This window comes from Lucilia cuprina, chromosome 6, assembly GCF_022045245.1.
Source record: "Lucilia cuprina isolate Lc7/37 chromosome 6, ASM2204524v1, whole genome shotgun sequence".
NCBI classification, from domain to species: Eukaryota; Metazoa; Arthropoda; class Insecta; order Diptera; family Calliphoridae; genus Lucilia; species Lucilia cuprina.
This window is the reverse complement of record NC_060954.1, coordinates 60,408,866-60,422,550: the sequence shown is the minus strand read 5'-3', so window position 1 is coordinate 60,422,550 and position 13,685 is coordinate 60,408,866. Positions and strand designations below refer to the sequence as shown.

General features: G+C 31.2%; 1 protein-coding gene across 7 annotated transcripts in view; it reads left to right on the top strand.

Annotated features, from left to right (window-relative positions):
• LOC111682101 (vascular endothelial zinc finger 1) overlaps window positions 1-10,029 on the top strand; it is a 31,993-nt gene extending 21,964 nt beyond the window's left edge. For 4 of the 7 annotated variants that reach the window (XM_046953937.1, XM_046953936.1, XM_046953935.1 and 1 more), the window contains exons 2-6: window positions 6,963-7,718; window positions 7,788-8,006; window positions 8,072-8,891; window positions 9,045-9,161; window positions 9,369-10,029. In XM_046953937.1, the coding sequence (XP_046809893.1) occupies window positions 6,967-7,718; window positions 7,788-8,006; window positions 8,072-8,891; window positions 9,045-9,161; window positions 9,369-9,791 (2,331 nt within the window). In that variant the 5' untranslated portion in view covers window positions 6,963-6,966 and the 3' untranslated portion in view covers window positions 9,792-10,029. The remainder of the gene's footprint in view (window positions 1-6,962; window positions 7,719-7,787; window positions 8,007-8,071; window positions 8,892-9,044; window positions 9,162-9,368) is intronic. The other 3 variants (XM_046953940.1, XM_046953939.1, XM_046953938.1) reach the window with 3 other exon arrangements.
• The last annotated feature ends 3,656 nt before the right edge of the window (window positions 10,030-13,685 follow it).

Genomic DNA, 13,685 nt, shown 5'->3' with positions numbered 1-13,685 from the left:
AAATGTTAACACGTCATTAAAAGTGCATTATGGATGTCAAATAAACACGCATAGTTGTTTGACATTTTCATGGCATTATTATTATTATGATGTGCATTTGACTGTGCTGCTTTTTTTTCCTTAATGTGGCAGCCCTGAAAATGGCGTTGTCTCTTTTACATCGTTTTTTCTATTTGATGAGCAAGTGTGTGTGCATTTTTTTTGTTGTTGTCTTCATTTAATGATGACAAAGATTGTAAATCAAGGTGTAGCAATGTTTGTGGGATTTAACCATCACACCCCATCAATGCGTCTATCTTTATGTTTTGGCACTAAAAATGGGGTTCATTTGTGTGTCATAAGAAACACACACAAACTAATCAGAAGAACTAAAAATGAAACAACTTGAAAGAAAAAATAGCAAAGAAGGAAAACTAAGTTCTAATTTACTAACAACAAACATGCATATTTAAACAGAGCTGTAAAGGTATAAAATCTTTAATGACTTTAAATATATATAGGATATTTAGCTGTAAATATTAAAATAATGATAATTCAATTGATAATTTAGGATGTTTGACTAATGTTTTACTTAAACAAAAAACATGGAATGAAATGATTTCTTCTTAAAAGTCTTGAATCACCTTATAGTAATATTAAACTATAATATTTACTACTACTTTAGTAAATTGTTTTAAATAATTAACTTATTTTTATATTAAAACTGCGGGTTCTTAGGTTTTTAAATGGAGTATTAATACTTTTGTGGTTTCCTTGTAATTTTTATAAATTCTTATTACAATATATGTATTTGAAATTTTAAAATTATATATTATTTAAAAATAGCATTAATGTTTCATATGGAATTGATGATTAAGCATAAATTAAACCACAGGATTTCAAAAAAAAGTACCCACTTTCAGTGTTAAAATTTTTATGGAATGTGTAACTTTTACAAATAAGTTTATTTTTAAAATCTTCTAAATAACAAAAAAACATAAAAATACTATGAAAACTGCTGGATAACATGGCTATATGTTTAAAAGAGTTTAACTTTAAATCGACAATGTATTTGGAAGATAAAACTTCTCCAGACTCCACTTCCATAAACACTTCCTTATGATAGTCTATTAGAAGTCTCTTTAACGCTTCTCTCAGAGGAATAGAAGATTAAAAAAAATTTAATTGAGTATTTAACTTCACACTAAACACTAGAGTGTTTTTAATATTTCAATAACTTCAGTTGTCAAACTATGTACAGATAGTTGTCAAATCAACAACTAAATATAAAAAATACACGACGTTCTCAGATCAAAAAAAAAAAAAAAAAATAGAAAATAAATAAATAAAAATATTAATGTGTTATCAAAGTGACAACGCTATGTTGTCGAACAGAACATTGCATTGTCAAAATAACAACGATTCATTGTCGAAAATACAACGATGAATTGACAAAAAGTGTAATCGAAATAATAACAATTCGTTTTTGCAATGGCAACAAAAATTACAACGTTGGTTGTCAAAATGACAACTGAGTTCATTTTAAAGTTTATGCACATCCGTTGTCTAAATGTTAACAAACTTAGCTCACATTTAACAACGGATTTTATCAATTTCGATACTTTTCTATCGTTGTTTTTCCTCTGTGTAGGCAAGTAATTTAATCGGTCAGAAGAGGATTTCAGATTTTCATATTTTCTTTTAATAACATTTTCGAAGCCATCTGATGTTTTATAAAGCTGAAATTTTGCATATTTGGAGTAAAAACTATGCAAAATATCTTTTTAGTTCTAAAATTTTGAATGTTGTTTAGTAGGTGGCAAATCCATATTGCTCAAATACTTAAGAACCGATAAGACCAGAGCACAATGCAATATCTTCGGTACCCAGGCAGGGACATTTGATAATCTTGACATCCGTTGCTAGCCACTTACGGATATTTACGGATACAATCAATTCGGTTTCACATACTTAGCTATTTTCTAACGATTTCATATTTTTCTAAATCAGACCTTCTGTAAGAGTACATATGTATGTTTTAATTTGTGCTCATTTTGGGTTTCTTTTTGGAACGCATCCAATTAACATTGAAAATTATGTCAAAGCACCAAAAAAACGTTACCAGCATTTGAAATTATGAAATACACATGGATCAACTGACCATACGAACAAACTATTAATATGATTTATGAGTTTAAGGTGATAGACTTAATAAAAACAACAAAGAACTATTAAAATGATATACTAAACTTAAAAAAACGTGTTTTAACAGGTTTTTATTGTTATTTTTATAAGAGGACTAAAACATAATCAATTTTTAAAAAAATACGCACTTTAATCAGCCAAATACAAAACAAAAACTATAACAAAATTTAAAAAAAATAATAAAACAAATAAAATAAATGTTTGTTTGATATGAAAGATACATATGTTTTTTGTATCTAATACTAGATACATGCAATATATGTATCTATGTATCTTTATTTATTTGATATAAATGAAAAGCTAAAATTAAGTAGCAAACAAGATAAAAAAACTGATATAATTATTAATAGATTCATTGTGTTTGTTGTCTTTCCTCTTTGTCTTTCTTTAAGTGTAACTTTGTATTTATTTATATGTATGTATGTGTCTTTGTCATAAATAAATATTTTTTTCCCCTCTTTCTCACTTTTGCTATGATTTAAAACTTCAACACAAAGCGCATCTTAACGAAGTCATTAGGTCAAGTTTTTAAGGCCAACTAGGTCACTTTATGATGATGATGATACTAACAACTAACATACATCATATATAGTACATCATGCCTACCAACAACAATCTTTTTAATCGTATGTATGGAAAAAAAAAGTTTTTTAAAAAAAATAATTTAACATACATAAAGAAAATCAAAGTATAATATATAAAACAAAATACATATAAAAAAGTTTAATTATAAAGGGAAAATTTACATTTACATATACATAGATACTATACATATATGTATAATTAAAGTGTTGCTAAATATCTGGAATGTTAATATTTTTAATGATTATTATAAATGGGTCATTTGTATTTAGCACACTAACCAGATTTTAATACAAAAAGTATTTTCTATCTTGAATAAAATTATAACCTTCAACTAAATACTTAACTATTTACAAATCAAGTATTTTTCAATTTAGGTACATAGATAAATAGTTAGATAGTTAGATAGATAGATAGATAGATAGATAGATAGGTAGATAGATAGATAGATAGATAGATAGATAGATAGATAGATAGATAGATAGATAGATAGATAGATAGATAGATAGACAGATAGATAGATAGATAGATAGATAGATAGATAGATAGATAGATAGATAGATAGATAGATAGGTAGATAGATATTTAGATAGATAGTTAATTAGTTTGTTAGTTAGGTAGTTAGTTAGTCAGTTAGTTACTTACTTAGTTAGTTAGTAAATTAGATAGTCAGTTAGTTAGTTACTTACTTAGTTAGTTAGTTAGTTATTTAGTTGGTTAGTTAGTTAATTAGTTACTTAGTCAGTTAGTTGGTTAATTACTTGGTTAAGATGTATATACATCAAACCCGAAGAAATACGCTATCGGTCCTGTTGTGCGTTCCTTAACCAGTACCTTAGGTGGGAATCCAACCCATTACCTCCGGTCTACCAGATAACAACACTACCGGAGCCCAGGTTAGATAGGTAGGTAGATAGATATATTATATTTACATCAACTCCAGTGATTGAGGAAAATTTAAACAGGAACAATTCTTTTTGATTAAATTCTCTTCCCAACAACTTTCTGAAGACATTTAATGACAAAGAATGAAAGAAATTTGGAGTAATGATTAGTTGTAAGCGGATATTTTGACTGTTGACAAACAGATCTTTTAATTAAATCTCATATTAAGAGTTTAACATTTGTAAAAACTCTAGCGAGAATAAGAAAAAAACGTTTCAAAACGCATGAATTTAAAATTCGGTCCAAATATTAATTCTAAATATTTTTTTAATAGCGAAAACACATTCGGAACCACTGTTAATTTTCTACCACACGCATGCTCGTACCTAATTTGCCAGCAACAGTAACAATAATACTGGTATAAAATTTTTCTTGTTGCTGCCGTTGTTAAGCATGCATGAATACATATGTATGCATGTCATTCATGCATGCAGTAGACAAGACAACCACGTAGAATAAAAATAAAGATTTGTTAATTTTGGCAAATCTGTCTGTCTGTCTGTCGCTATGTTTGCCTGATAGTCATAAACTAGTTTTATATGATTTCCCAACCCTGTTCGTTGTTTGAAATTTTGTTGTAGCCGCAGACGCAGCTGCTGTTAACTGCGAAGCGTTTTCTTAACCAAATGTTTAACTGTGGCAAAGCTCCTGTAAACATTGACTCTGTGCGCCGTTTATTAGTTTGTTTTTTGTTAATCAAGTTTTTTTTGTTTGCTGTTTCTTTTATTTATGTATTTCTATGCCATCAGGTGGTTGCCAAATCTTGTAAAGCAAGCAAGCAAGTGCTGAGGAGGTGGCAGGTGACTTAAGAGGGGACGAACTTAAAGAATTCTTTTTAGGTTTATTTTTATTTTTGGCATTAAATGCAGTCGTGTGAAGCGCGCACTTGTGCATATAGAAGTTATTGAACAGATTTTATATTGCGAAAATAGACGTGTTTCGCAAAAAAAAAAAAAAAAAATTGAAAAAAAACTGAGCTTCAAAAAAGATGTGTTGTGTTGCAATCTTGGCCATTTGTTATAATATTTGTTGTTGTTGTTGTTGTTGTTACATTGCTGTTGTTTGGCTTTAATGGGTTTTTGTATCTAAAATCATTGAGTAACATTTATTATATTAATTCAAATAGATATGTACGTTAAAAAACACACACACACGTTTACTGTTTCAACTATATGGTCTTGTAACCAGTAAGAATTTTTAGCCATTTGTTAGTTAAAGTTGGTAAACGACTTGTATTGAGAAATATTGTACATATTTCCATTGCAAAATAGCACAGACAAATTTCACTCTTAAGCAATGGGGAAGGCACCATCAACAATAAAAACAACAATCATCATCGCCATCCCATAACATTGACCTCAAAAACAATTAGTGAAAGCAATCCTCGGAATTCTATGTTCTATTCCTCTTTTTTATTATTATTTCAAACCGGATCAATTAAATGTTTATTTGTTGTGGTCTGGTTTCGTTTTTTCTTCTTCTTCTATTTCTTACTTTAAAATATTGGGTCAAAAATGAAATTGTTCAGTGTAACAGATTGTTTTGAAAATAAAGTGAAAGAATGTGGATTAATGATGGAAAAGTGGTAATGGAATGTATTTACTTTTATTGTTTTTCGATGCGAATGTAGAATTTGCGAAATAGGCCTAATTGATAATTAGTTTAACTGAATTTTCATATAATGTTGCAGCAACATGTTTAGATTACAAATTTTAAGTAACATTGCAACATTGTCTATATAGTTTTACTATTGCAACAAAATGTTTATTTTGTAAATTAAAAGAAACATTTATTTAGCAACAATGTTGCAAACTGATACATAATTAGGCTAGACTACAAACTAGACTAGTCTAGACTATAGTCTAAGCAAGACTATAGAATATATACAAGACTTTAGACTAGACTATAGACTAGACAATAGATTAGACTATAGGCAAGACTAGACCAGACCAAACCAGACCAAACCAGACCAAACCAGACTAGACTAGACCAGACCAGACTATACTATACACTAGACTAAATACTAAACTATAGACTAGACTATAGACTAGACTATAAACTAGACTAGGCTTTAGACTAGACTACAAACTAGACTATAGACTAGGCTATAGATTAGACTATAGACTGTACTATAGACTGGACTTTAGACTAGACTGTAGAATAGATTGTAGTTTAGACTTGAGTATAAACAAGATTATAGACTAGACTATAGATTAGACTATAGACTAGACAATAGACTAGACTACAGACTAGACTATAGACTAGACTACAGACTAGACTGTAGACTAGACTATAGACTAGACTATAGACTCGACTATAGACTAGACTATAAACTAGACTATAAACTAGACTATAGACAAGACTATAGACTAGACTATAGACTAGACTATAGACTAGACTATAGACTAGACTATAGACTAGACTATAGACTAGACTATAGACTAGAATATAGACTAGACTATAGACTAGACAATACACTAGACAATAGACTAGACTATAGACTAGACTATAAACTGGAATATTAACTATACTATAGACTAGACTGTAGACTAGACTATAGACTAGACTATAGACCAGACTATAGACTAGACTATAGACTAGACTATAGACTAGACTATAGACTAGACTATAGACTAGACTATAGACTAGACAATAGACTAGACTATAGACTAGACTATAGAGTAGACTATAGACTAGACTATAGACTTGACTATAGACTAGACTACAGACTAGACTACAGACTAGACTATATAAAACTGTTAATATTCTTCTAGCAATATATTTTTGAACTCTGATATTTTAATAACGCAAAATAATTGAAGAATTAATTTAGGTTAAATCAATTTACAACCAAAAGAAATATTTACCATAAAATGCATTTGATATAAAAGTTGACGCAATCCAAAAGAATAATAAACCCAAGTAATACACATTAAAAGATGTCTGTAATCAGAACGTAAATTGGCTTAAATGGCCAACAAGCAACAAGTTTAAAGAGATTCTCTACGATGGGCATTAAATTACAGATACATTTGTATTGCCACCACACACAAATGTAAAACAAATTACTTACAGACAAATGTTAAGTATAAAATAAAACTTGTGCAATTTCCAACATTTGAATAAATTAACAATTCTTTATTATTTGCATTTGCATATGTACAAACAACAATAAAATTACTATAACTACTGGTGAAATATGTACATATGATTTTAATAGCATTTCCTTTTTGTGTGTGTGTTTTTTTTAGCAAAATGACCGACACAATGAGTTCTGCCGGTCAGATGGATATCTCGTTAAAAGATAATGGACTCATTGTAGACATGTCGACAACAGCCTCTTTACTGCATCACAATACATTGTCAGCACACGCTCATGCTTTGCGCAGTCTCAAGGAACATCATCAACAGCAGCAGCAGCAACAACAACAGCAACTACATCATCATCACAGTTCGGAAGAACAATCCTCTTCGTCGTCCGATAATGGGACCGACAATAAGCCACAATTGCAAAATACACCCATCACAGCCAATGTTAGTATATCGCCCACAAATCTATCAACGAATACCGCCAGTTCACCATCGCTCACTACATTCCGCTGCGAAAGCTGTGACAATTTCGAAACGAGTTCAAGAGCCTCCCTGCTACTGCATGTTGTACAGTGTTTATCGAATTCGGCCGCAGCAGCTCGTCTTAAAAACGAAGATGTTGAACCGGAAAATTTACAGAATCCAGCCAGTGCGGCAACGCCAACAAAGGCATTAAATGTGACCGATAACAGTCACCCCAGTGTGGTAACAGCCAATAGTGCGGTGGTTAGTGCCATTGCCAATGGTAGTGCCAGTAGTCCGGCCGCCAATTCGTCGACTTCATCACAGCCAGCCTCTCGTAAAGTATTCGAATGTGATGTCTGCAATATGAAATTTTCCAATGGTGCAAATATGCGGCGCCATAAAATGAGACACACAGGTGTCAAGCCTTATGAATGCCGGGTGTGCCAAAAGAGGTAATTATCCTTAATTATACCAAGTGAAATAAATTGTTCTATATTAAAATTGTGTTTCTTTTTCATTAGATTCTTCCGTAAAGATCATTTGGCTGAACATTTTACTACACACACGAAAACGCTGCCGTATCATTGTCCCATTTGTAATCGTGGTTTCCAGCGCCAAATAGCAATGAGAGCTCATTTCCAAAATGAACATGTAGGTCAACATGATCTCGTCAAAACTTGCCCTCTATGCAGTTATCGAGCGGGTTCTATGAAATCCCTTAGAATACATTTTTTCAACAGGTATTTCTTTTCAAGGATTTCACAATTAAATTGCGGAATTAATTTTGTTTTTATTATTTTCGAAGACATGGCATTGATTTGGATAATCCGGGACCGGGCGGTTCATCGTCGCTGTTGCTCGCTCTGGAGTCACAGGCATCACAAGTAGCTGCCGCCGCTGCTGCTGCCGGTTTTGTACCGACCGGCTTAAATGCCGTAGCAGCAGCGGCTGCAGCTGCTGCTAATGCAGTCAATTCCAATGCGGCCATTGTGTCGGCCGCCGCCAACAGTATGCCCAGCCACCAGAGCGACAGCGGCGAGTCGCTACGTTCCGTGGAGAATGCTACACCACCCATGCACTTTTTAACACCACATGTGGAGATCTCAACCTTGCCCGACAATGGCCTCTCGGATAACGCCATATTCAATGTAAAGCAAACTTCCAATATTAATGATTCTCTTAAGTCTGTAGTAAATTCATTGACTTCCTCTACTTCATTCTATTCTCGTTCGTCCGTTGAGAATGTGCTCTTATGCGTTTTGCGTGCATTTGATTTGCAGGGTCACACCACAACAACAACAACAGCATCATCGGCCTCACCAACATCGGCATCCACTACCATTCACACGGCCGGAAGTACCACAACTGAGGGAGGCGGCGGTGGAGGAGGACCGAAGGATCGTGATACTATAATGCAGTCACCGGTACCGTTGACCATTAGCAGTATGCCACCACAGGAACATCCCTTAGATTGTAATGCCAAATCGTTGCCTTCAAGTACCAGTAGCAGTAGCAACAGCAGTGCGAGTGGACCTCTCTGTGGACCGATGACATCGGTATCGCCAAAACAGCATCATCATGAGAATCATATAACACCCTCCATTAGTCTAATACCCATTAAACAGGCAAGTATTATTTCGATTAGTAGGAAGGCGAAAAATAGTCTGGATCCAAATAAAGATAATTTTGAACCAGATTTATTTATTTTTGGTCTTATTGATTAAAGTTCAGAATAAAGTTTTTTTTATTTTGTATTTCTATTGATTTACGACCAACAGGAGCCCCCTAGCGAAGATTCAATTAAAAATAATATTAATGGAGACGCCATGAATGGCGGGGACAGTAGTGAATCAGAATTTTCAGCACCCAATATGAGATTGACATCATTGATTAAGGTAAATTATCGAATAGAACGTCATTCTACTCTTGTTAATGAATTCCCCTATAAGAAGAGAAATGTCTCTGTATAATTTTGATGTCTACTATTTGTCAACCACCAAACAGAGGACTTTTAACTATTTAACACTTTTGTTATAGAATTTTTAATAAAATTTCAAAATTCTTGCACAAGTATCCTAATAAATTCCATAAATTAATTTCAGATGCCACTTATTTCTTATGAACCCTTACAGGTATCACCTCTAAAATCTCTACTCAGAGAAGATCTTAAACGGCGCATTTGCGCCAAAGCTAATAATCGTATTACCCGTAATGCTGCCTCTATGGAAAATAATAATGTGATACAAAGCAGTTTAACGCCCACATGTGGAGCGGCCACTTCGTCTACGCCCATCTGCAATGGTACGATTACCTCGACGGGACCCGAAAGTGATTCGGGTGTATTAAATCGCAAACAAATACTAACATGTCTATTCTGTGGCATTGAGTTTCCCGATGAAACACTGTATTTCCTGCACAAGGGCTGTCATTGTGAGAGTAATCCCTGGAAGTGTAATATATGCGGTGAACAGCTGAACAATGTCTACGAATTCAATGCTCATTTATTGAGTAAGAGTCATCAATAGCAACCAATGTCCAAGGATGTTCAGGCAACATCTACGACAGCAAGTGAGGCAAAATGTTCTTTGTAAGTGTATAATCTCTTTAAGAAAGGGAGAGAGCAATTTTTTTAGTCAGTGTTTTAGACAGAGAGACAGAGACAGTGTTATTGCAATTAAAAAAAAAGAGCCAGAAGAGAGGCATTTCTTTTTATGAAGATTTTAAATTTTTATTTTAATTTTTTTTTATTTTAACAAACTAAAACCAATACTAGTTGTAAGTAAGTTGTTCTTTTAACCAACAAAAAAAAAATACATTTAAAAATTAAAAAAAAACAAACGGGCAATGGCAATATTTTAAGTAAATCAAATTAAAAAAAAACAGTTTTTAAAATTTAATAACAATTGAAAATTTTTTTAAAAAAATTAACAAAAAACAACATTGGAGTGTGATAGTTAGTCGTTAGATTTAAAATTGAGTAATTTAAACAAAATTTTTCAGTTAAAAAAAAAAATGAAAACAAAATATCTACAATTAAGCAAAAATATATTTTCATTTTAAAGAAAAAAAAAAACAAAAACTGCATGATAACAAACCAATAGTTGCACTTATTTAACTTAAAATAGTTAAAAAATTTATGAAAAAAAACAATAAATTTAGTTTAAAATAACTGGAAAAAAATATATTTCAAAATAATAAATTCTAAATTTAGAACTTAAAGAAAGGACTTTTCTAGCTCCTTAACTAAAAAAACGAAATATTTCCATTTCAAATTGAACAAAGCGTTTAATGTAAATACAGAAAAGAGATGTAAAAGAGTTAAAGAAACATGTGATCATTTTGACGTTTTCAAAATCAGCTGCAATTACAAAAACTTAATATTAAAGTTTTGTTAAAAAACTTCCACATTTGTTAAAAGAAATCCGATTTAAACGGTTGACACAGTGGTTTGTCAGGAGTTTAATAAAGAAACATTTTCAGAATTTTATTATAAATATGAAAATATGGCATAATAAAGGTGAGATATATAAATCAGCTGATTATTTTGTGTAGAGTCAAATGTTGTTATTGTCAAGATGTTATTAGTGTTATTTGTTTACATTAATATGTCAATCCAAGTAGAACAATGAAATTCATGTTGTTTTTGTATTGTTGTATTGCCAGGCAAAATCCAAAACTTACCTAATAACAATAGGTTGTCAATCTGTGCCTCTCAGATCTAATGGGTTTAAAATAAGATTTGAAAATATTTAAAAGCAAAAAAAAAATGCCTGTAATTATTGACAAATATTTCAAAATACAGTATCACTGTCATATAATAAATATCTAAAGTGAGGATCCGTGGACCCCTAGAGAGCCATTGCAACATTCTAGGAGATAAATGCCGAAATAAACTAATCTAAAATAAATGAATAATATTCAGAATTCAAAAAAAAAATATATATTATTACAAATATTGAAAATTTTTGTAATTAGAATTATCAGAGCGATTCCTCAAGGCCTGCGTGATACAAAAACATCCCAGGGACCACTGATTTCAAGCATTTCATTTTCTGAAAAACATCATTACAAGTGATTTTTTAAGTATTTAGCTTAAGAAATCTTGAATAACAGATGTAATGCAAGAATTCAGAGACCAAAGTGGGATTCAGCTCAAGTCAGAGTTTTAGAGATGTGGTATATTAAAAAAGTTTAACATTAAGAAAGCTTTTTCTTTTTAAGTTTAAGCCAAATCAAACCACTGTGATTATGACAATTTGATATTTACTCCGAAACGATTTAAATCGTACTCGTGAGAAGTTAATCAACAAAGCGACAGCTGTACCTAAGCGTTTTATAATCGCTAATGTGCAAATTTTTAAATCCCATTCGGATTCAGTAGAGTTCAAGTAATCATATATTCTGGTATCTGCCGTAATCTGTGTAATCAAAAAGATCTTACGTTGTCAAAACCAAATCAAAACACTATATATCTTTGCTCCGAAACGAAGCGCGTCATATTAGTCCCAAGATTGTGTTTTTTTACATATCATGTTTTTCCCTCATTTTTATATTTTGTATGAAAAATTTCTCTTCTCCTCCCCGGTTCCACGCCTGGTCTTGTTTATAGTCTCGACTATAGCCTTGAATCTTCGCTTCGAAACGTTGCAAGTAAAACTGCATTGGCTATCTATGACAACCTAACCATGAGGCTGTCATAGATAGCCAATGCAGTTTTACTGACAACCTAACCATGAGGTTGTCATAGATAGCCAATGCAGTTTTACTAGGGTACAAGTTGATCTCTTTGTAAAAATACCTCTAAGAAGAGAAGGAAAAATATGGCAAAGTAAAAAACAGAATATAGAAAAAAGCAGAGAGGTGATTTGAGGTAATCATTGCCATAAGATGTTCCAATTGAATATTCGACATATATACATATATGTATATATCGTCAAAATAGGCCGATCCAAGCGACCGAATTCGGATCAATTATACAGAAAATAAGATATAGTCGCTTCTTCATTCTCATTTTGACAGCTCCTATAGAAATAATAGAACAAAACACGAATGCGTCTAACTATCAATACTAGCTTGTGGTCTTTGGAGACCAAATAGATGTTTAGACCTGCACGAGGGCCACAGAGTAATAGAGGAACAGTTTTTCAATAATCATCCTATTTATTGCAAGAGTGAAACAGAACGCAGAACTATCCAATTTCCCGTCCTCTCTAAGCGTGGTACCAGCTTTGCCAAAAGTGTTAGCAATATTATTGCCATATCAACTGCCGTGTGCTTTGACCCAAACTAAGAGTGATGTTTGAATTTGTCGTCATCTCGTTGAGAGACGTCTGTCATTCATTTACAATTCTAGTTGTAGAAAACACACAAATTAGGAATTTTATAGCAGCTTGAGTATCGGTATAAGTTTTGATATCTCTGTTAGATATCCCATAGTACCTTTGCCCTCGAAACCCTCTTTATTGCAGATAATTCAGCTTGAAGAATACTGCTATCATCTTATACCAACTTCCTCAATGAATAGGCAATACTCTTCCCGAGTAAGAGCTTTTTTAAGTTCAAAGTTCAAAACTTGTTAAATTTAGATCTTCGCTCTGAAACTTGGCCTGATCGAAGCAAAAACAACAACTCTTTTTTATAACATTTAAACGCAAAGAAAGACAGACATTTTAACTAAATAAAATAAATTCTTTATCAAAAAAAAAAAAAAAAAAAAAAAATCTGGTCATTTAAACAGGGATTCTAAAAATATTTACAATTTAATAAGAAAATAACAACAGAATCCTAAAGTTTATATTCAAAATGATAAAAGTACCTTAAATACCAATAACAAATTAAAGAAAAATAAAAAACACTTTAATAAAAATCATTCATATATACGTATAAAATAAAACAAAATATAGAAAAATATTTTTATTTTTTAAAAACTAAACAAAAAAACATCTTTAATAAGTTTTAACCTAAAACAAAAGCAATAATAAATAAAATTTAAATAAAAAACTAAATTTAATCAAAAATGTAGCCTCTAGTTTAAAAGAAAAAAAAAAAACGTAAAAACAAAATGACAAAAAAATTTTAAAACAAAAATATTTTTGTAAAACAAAGCTACGTAGATACCTATCTTCCTTAGAAGCATTAGAAAAAAGAAAAGAACATTATAATAACAAAAATTTAAAAAAATATTAAATATATTTAAAAAAATATTATAATAATAGTTAAATTTACATATTTTATAATTTTGTTTATTGTTAAAAATGTTTTTTTTTTTTGTTAAACTACAATTTTATCCTTAAAAAATTAAAAAAAAAAAAACACAAACACACACACACACAGTAAAGTAGAAAACAAGTTAACGGTTTGTAATATTTAAAAAATTAACAGCATACTGTTAAATTAACATATTTACTTAGTAGTTAGCA